At 30.3% G+C, this 7,670-nt stretch overlaps 1 protein-coding gene across 1 annotated transcript; it reads left to right on the top strand.

Annotated features, from left to right (window-relative positions):
* Positions 1-210: 210 nt before the first annotated feature.
* On the top strand, positions 211-2,258 carry LOC102661895 (uncharacterized). The gene is made up of 8 exons (XM_014775975.1): positions 211-239; positions 347-431; positions 572-657; positions 753-819; positions 899-981; positions 1,136-1,256; positions 1,363-1,443; positions 2,238-2,258. Exons 1-8 carry the CDS (start codon positions 211-213, stop codon positions 2,256-2,258), a joined length of 573 nt encoding a protein of 190 aa, XP_014631461.1.
* Positions 2,259-7,670: the final 5,412 nt, after the last annotated feature.

Genomic DNA, 7,670 nt, shown 5'->3' with positions numbered 1-7,670 from the left:
GTACCTATAAAAGCCATTGTTTGTGGTGGTTATGACAATGATTATTTAGTTGGTAAGGTTTTCGCTCAGTGCAAATATTTTGACGATTATTTTGAGTTCATGTCAATTTAAAATGATTAAATTAAATGTTTCATTTGCATAGATTTCATGGGTATTTTGATTGGTGTTGGCACTGAAAGAGAAAATGAAAAAACTTGAAGGAGAACAAAGATGAATGTCATCCAAATAGAGGATGATGGGTAAGTGGTATTTTACTCTTTATATTTAGTTTTATACGGTGTTTCATATGGTTTTTAATTTATTAAGTATTAAGTATTTTTTGTTTACCATAATTTTTTAAACATAGGCTTAGCATAGAGTGTACTTTGTTTGGTCCATTTGTGGATGAACTTAATGCATTTCTTGAATCTGGAGAAGTTGAAAATGTTGTGGTAATAGTTCATGTAGCCAAAGTGAAGTGTTTCCAAGGTAGTTGAATATTGTCTTCTAGTTGTTAAAGACTTATTGTGAAATAATATATGTAAACTACTATCATCTATTTAAAATGATATTCACTTTTTAAAAAATATAGATAAAATTGCATCTTCAAAATTGTATTTGTGGTACAAGAGTTGTGTTCAATGCTAAATGTGAAGAGGTAAAAGAGTTGGCAACAAGGTAATTTTTTCTCAAAAATGGAAAACAGAGTAATGGCAACGTTTTTTTATTGGCTGGTTTAATTTATTCATGTTTTTTGTTCATATTTTTTCAAGAATGTCAGAGGATTTTCTGTATAATACACCCAGGAAGACTATTAGTGCTCTTAAAGATTGTTTTGAGGTAAAAGTTATTGATATAAAACTAAAACATGATTTTAGTTATGAACAATTTCTGATATTTATTTATTTTCAAATTATAGGATACCTGTTTTGTAGTTTTTGGTACCATGAAACACGTTGTAGATGATGAGGAATGGTGGTATACTGCTTGCACATGCAACAAGTCAGTGTACCCTGATTGAAAATGTTTTTTTTTTTAAAAAAAATGCAACAAACTTGTCACAAATGTCGTTTTAAGGTAATATTTGTGCCACTTATTTTCCAATTTTACTTTGTCTTCTTATTTGACACCTTATATATTTTGACTATATTTTTAGGTGTCGTATCAAGGTTGGTGTTATTGATAAAACAGATTCAGCCACTTTTGTGATTTTTGATTGGGATGCTACTATCCTTTTCAGCAAGTCATGTGCTAATATGTTTGAAACATACCAGAAGGTCTTTTAAATTTATAGTGACTTTTGTGATTTTGATAAGAGGTACTTCATATATGTTAGATTGTTGTTTCATTTCAAATATTCATCATTGCAATTTTGTGTTGTAGAGAGGTCTTGTTGGAACTTTTCCAAGGGATATTACTAATTTGGTGGATAGGTTTTTCCTTTTTAAAGTTGAGGTTAAGAGTGTATGCAACTCACAGTTTGAGAAAACTTTTAGAGTCAAAAAAATTTATACCAATTTATCCATTATCAAGTTGCTCAAAGAAGGTTTGGTTGATGACACATCTTTGACCCAAACTCAGGTTTTTTATGACCAATCCAAATTCTATTAAATACTTATATCTGTAGCATGTATTTTCAAGGAAGCTCGTGTTACCCTAAGTTCGATTATATACTAACTTGATTGGTTATGTCTTGTTTGTTTAACAAGATATGATGCCCAAATTTTCTGATGTTGAAAATGATTCATAATGTGGTGAAAAAGAAGCAATTGATTTATCAAAGGATTCTAAAGAGTTAACCCCTACTAAACACAATTTTTGTTGCAAATCAGCCGTGGGAGAATTGACTCCAAATGAAAGCGAGTTTGCAATCCGAAATCAAGAAAATGATATTTTGTTCAATAATTCTGGAGATTTGACTCCTGTTGGAATTGTATTTGGAACTCAAATACATTCACTAACCAAAAACATGGAAGGGGCAGATAAACAACTGGAAAGTGGGTGTTTGGAAAATGTCAAAACTAAAGAAAACTCTAGAGTGAAAGGGAAGATAGATTGTGTTATTATGGATGTTGAACTGATGCAGAGTCAATCTTTAGAAATGCATTTGCCACTAAATTTTTTGAAGAAAAGGATCAAGGTTGAGAAAATTTGATTTCAAATTCATGGATTATACCTGCTGCAGAAGTGGAATTATGTAGGGCGGGTTGTTTTGTTTTTTTTGTGTTTGTCTATTGGTTTTTGATATCAAATTGCAGACAATATTTGATGATGGTTGAGACTAATGTACTCTGTTAACGACAAGTTAGATTTTGTTTATGTGACTTTAAGTAATGTGATTCAAGAGTTAATGTTGTTTGTTTACCAATGTATTTGTTTTTCGACCCCCAATTCAGAAAGGGTGGCAAATTTAATAAAGAATTTCGAATCCACTTTTATTTTCTAATCTGCATCATTTTTTAAAAAAAAATTTCATGTTCAGCAACTTAAGTTATTAAATTTGTCATGTTATGGCTGTTGGAAAAGTATGGATATAAATTTAACCAAGTAAATTAAAAATAATGGAACTTACACCATGACAAAAGTATTTATGTAGAAGTTACAAAAATAGATAGTAAAATGACTTACAATGATTCTTTCATTAATAGAATTACAGATGAAATGGTAGTATACTGATATCAGTAAGAGTGTAGTGTAATTTGAGTCATTTTTTAAATTAGCTGTATAGGAACAAAGTTTAAAACAAACACAACAATCTGAGCTAAAGAGCATGTTGGTGGATTTTCAACTTCATCAATTTGTAACTGAATATAATTTTTTTCCATTTTAATTTCATACAAACAAATGCATGTCATGTTTTGTTATCATATGACAAGAGTTGAACATGTACACCATGTACACAACAAAAGTTGGAGTAGAACATCATTATCTACATTGTCTAATGATAACATTTTTTTTATTTGTTTTTGTAGTGTCAACATAAATTTTTTTGAGGATGCAGCTCATCCAAAATACTGTCATAGGATTTCTGTCAATAACAATGTTTAACAATGTTCACTGTCACAGGTTTTGAAAACATCCAAAATAATGAGGTTAAAACTAATCTCAGACTTAAGAAAATATCAGTATTTTGTGAAGATTTGGACAGTGGTTGTAGTACAATAGGTTCCACACAAAAATAGACAGTAAAATGACTTACAATGACTCCTTCATTAGTGGAATTACAAATGAAATACAAATGAAATGACAATATACTGATATCAGTAAAAGAATGTAGTATAATTGGAGTCATTTTTAAAAATGGATGCATATGGACAAAGTTTAAAACAAAACACAACAATCCGAGCTGATAAATAAACAATTCAGTGAAAAGGAAAACACAAACTGTGTTTGAAAGTTTATATGGAAATGAAAGTTGACTCTGCATACAACCATAGTATATTTGACTTAACATACTAATTAGGTAGGAACATTAGAAAAGTCACATAACAGTTGTTATTTTAAACATTCCAAAAAGTAGGTCCATTGTCAACACACACACGCATACATCGAGGAACACATACTGCTAATTCATAACACAATAGGTTTTACAAAACACACGAATATTATAGCAACTAAAAAATACACCCTCATACCCTCTTACCAAATAGTGCAGAACAGTAATCCCACTCCATGGAGATGGAGTTAAGCTCAACTAAAAAAGAAAGAATGAGAAGGAAGATACTAATGAGGAATAACAAAAATAGTAATCATATGATTAGCTTAAGTAAATTCATTAGTCATATTGTATTTTGTAATTCTTTTTATGATATCAGATTTCTAATCCTGCTTTGCAATCATTTTTGTCGCAAACAATGCAGATTCTACTAAAACTACTATGTCAATCGAGTTTAGTCTACTTGAAGATCGTGTTGGTGAAATTTCAAATTTATCATGTGGTAACTGGATATAAGGCTTTTTTTCAATTTAATTTCATGCAAACAAATGCATGTCATGTTTTGTTATCATATGACAGGAGTTGAACATGTATACCAAGTACACAACATCATTATTTAATATTGTCTAATGGTAACCTTTTTTATTTGTTTTTGTAGTGTCAATGTAAAAAATTATTGAGGATGCAACTCATCCAAAATACTATCACAGGATTTCTGTCAATAACAATATTTATCAATGTTTACTGTGACAAGTGTCGAAAACATCCAAAATAGTGTGGTTAACACTAACCTCAAACTTAAGAAAAGATCAATATTCTATGAAGATTTGACCAATGGTTGTAGCAGCAATAGTTCTACACGTGATTGCAGTTAGTGAACTATCCTACTATTGAGTCATTTTACTCCTCTGCCTTATTAAAAATATAATTCATATATTTAATTATGCCACCGTATTTCCTAAATGTAGATTATTCTCCTCAATCTTCAAACTTAAACACTTTTGTGCGTAGAATTAAGCATTGCAAATATATTCAACAATCTACTGATGTACTACAATCTATTGGAAGAACCATATTGAATTTCAATAGTGCAGAATATGAAAACAACCTCAATATTTAGGTTAAATTTAGTATTCAATTGTTAAGTTATGTTACTAATGTATTAGTAGCTGACTTATTATGTTAATTTGGACTCATTGATTTCTTAATATGCATTTTTTAGGTGTAAGCACAAATTTTTTGAATGAAGTAAATACATAAGCAAAACTTGTATCTAACCTGTATAAGGAAGCTAAAATTCAAGGTAATATATAAAATTTATAATGAAATAAAATAACGTTAGTGCATCTGTTTGAACCATACCTAGCATATAAAGTTATTTCTTATTTTCAGAATGTGTGAAATACGGAACACCATCAACACAATGTGCATTTTGTAAAGTTGAATTATGGTTTCAAGAGAGAGTTGAGAAATCAACAACAAACAACAACATATGTTTCTCATTATATTTTCAAAAGGGAAAAGTTCAACAACATATGTTACTAATGTACACAGTTGTGATGCAAGAAGTATTCATTTCAAGGCAAAAAAAGAAGAGCATACAAAAGTATGTTCTCTTTTACTTCAATTGGAGGAAAGATTCACTCTTCAATCAATGATGGAGTTAGTCCTCCACAATTTATACTTAGTGGTCAAAATTACCACCGTATTGAGAGTTTATTGCCTAAAAATGATTGATAAAACATTGGTTGAGGATCTAACTAAAATGGCTGATCAATTTAATTATCTTGCTAAACATTTTAGGAAGGTTAGAGATTTTGTTAAAGGTGATGCAAGTAAAAGATTTTGTTTGAGGTTGTACTGAGATCAAAGCAAGGATCCACGTGTTTATAATATCCCTAATACTTATGAGGTTGTTGCTTTGATAGTAGGGGACTCAGATGGTATGGAATTTTGGAGACATTGTTGTCAAGAGCATTTCTGGTTAACTACAACAGCTTCATGAGACACATACTTCTTTCATTCCATTACAATATTCACTATTGTTTCCTTATGCCAAAGATGATTTTCAAGAGGATGTTCCAATAAGTCAGTTGACAAATGATAGGGAAAACTTGCAGGAGTGTGCGTGTAACTTTGAGGGAGTGGGTTGCATTTAGAATTCAAGATAGAAGTGTAGAATTCGGTACCATATTGAATGCATGAAGACTATTTCAACAGTTCTTGGTTGATTGTTATTCTATGGTTGGGTCCCAACGTTTAACATGGATGAGATTCAATCAAAAGATAACTAGATATGATGTTCTAAATGGATTGCAAGAAGTAGTCTCAATAGGAGAAACAAATCCTTCTTCTATTGTCAAACATGTTATCTTACCATCATCCTTTACTGGTGGAATGAGATACATGTTTCATAATTTTCAAGATGCAATGGAAATTTGTAAGATGTTTGGATATCTATATTTGTTCATAACAATTACATGCAACACAAGCTGGAGTGAGATACATGATTTTGTGCATCAAAAAGGCCTTATGTCATCCGATAAACCTAATATTGTTTGTAGGGTGTTTAAGATGAAGCTAGATGAGTTGATGTCAAATTTTAAGAAAGAAAAACATATTTGGAAAAGTTAATGCACGTAATTATTTAGCAATAGTTTTGGTAGTTGAATGTGTTCATAATTGCAAATTCCATATTTTATCTTATTATTACTAAGAATTTAACTTCAGTATATTCAGGCATGTACACTGTTGAGTTTACAAAACAAAGGACTTCTACATGCACATATATTATTATGGTTGGATGGTAAAATCGGCTGCATAATAGAAGTGATATTGATAAAATCATCTCACCTGAGCTGTCCAATCCTGATTTATATCCCAAATTGTCCAAAATAGTTGCAACTTACATGATGCATGGACCATGTGGATTAGCTAACTTGAAGTCTCCTTGCATGAAAGACAGGAAATATTCTAAATACTAAAGAAATTTGAAAACTCCTCCACAATGGATGATGATGGATATCCATGCTACCAAAAGAAAATAAGTTTTTGAAAACCTATAGTCAATACATATAATAGGTTATACATTTTTTTGGAGAGATGAACATATCTTCATGCATTGTGTGTAGTCTGATTATTATTGGTATATGTGTAGTAGTTGTAGCATGAAAAACAGGACATCATGTTCATTTTATGGATTCAAAGGATTGACATGTCCACTTTTGAGAGGGTATGAACTTAAGGATTTTGTTTATGGTTATGCTATTGTAATTTTTGGAATTTGATTGTCAAAGAATCAGTTACTTATATAACCCCTACTTATAAAATGATTGATAAATTAATATATTTTGTAATACAATCATTATCCTTCAATATCAGCATGTATTAATTTAATATTGTATTTTTTAAGTGTGATTTTTAGACTTATTATTATTATTATTATCATTATTTTGCATCAGACTTCCAAAATATAGTTTGAGTACATTTAAATATTCTGCTGTTAGATTTTGGAGTTATTGTATAAAAGTTCTAATTAATTTATCTATTATCTATAATAAAAAAATATAACTAAAAAATGATACAAAATTTCTAATTAATTTAAAAGAACTAATTAATTTAAAAGATACAAAAAAATGCCCTAACCCTTTATAAAGGAAAACTGAATACGGGGGGTCATCAATCTTTGTACAATTTGTCTTATATTCTCAGACTCACGCACGCATGGGTCCACAAAGGAGCAGTAGTAGACCACGAGCATTCAGCAGGGGACCATGGCAACACCCAAAAGTTGGTCATGCATCCTTTGAAGCACATTGATGACATACTCAGATGGGCACCGAAAGCCACATTTTCGACCATTGATTTCGCAAATGAGGTATTTTTTCTCATGAACCCATATATGCTTCATCATTATACGATTAGTAATTTTAGGGTTCATTCATGTAATGCTTCATCATCATACTTCTCTGAAGAAGGATTGGAGAATATAGTGAGGAGTTTTCGACATTTATTGTTCGGATTCACTATTAAGTAGTTTCATTTTTTCTTACTGTATAATCTCTTTGAATATGATGATAGTTGGTTAAAAAGGTTATAAATTATAATAAAGTAGGAATTTATTCAAATTCCAATGATGTTCTGGCTGAAATTTAAGGAAGAACTTTCAGATGTCTAGAAGTTAATTGATAATTTCAGGAATGTAGAAGAGGTAAATGTTGTAAAGACTAAGAGACCCTAATTGTCACACCCCATT

Source organism: Glycine max, chromosome 5 (assembly GCF_000004515.6).
Source record: "Glycine max cultivar Williams 82 chromosome 5, Glycine_max_v4.0, whole genome shotgun sequence".
Lineage (NCBI taxonomy): Eukaryota > Viridiplantae > Streptophyta > Magnoliopsida > Fabales > Fabaceae > Glycine > Glycine max.
The sequence above is the reverse complement of the archived record's forward strand: the minus strand, read 5'-3'. Positions and strand labels throughout refer to the sequence as shown.

Bases quoted from the DNA above. Each gene is read 5' to 3' on its own strand.
- LOC102661895 (XM_014775975.1), top strand. From the start codon at position 211: ATGAATGTCATCCAAATAGAGGATGATGG. The intron at 658-752 runs GTAATTTTTTCT...TATTTTTTCAAG, and splicing joins GTAAAAGAGTTGGCAACAAG to AATGTCAGAGGATTTTCTGT. The intron at 1,444-2,237 runs GTATGCAACTCA...ATCAAATTGCAG, and splicing joins TTAAAGTTGAGGTTAAGAGT to ACAATATTTGATGATGGTTG.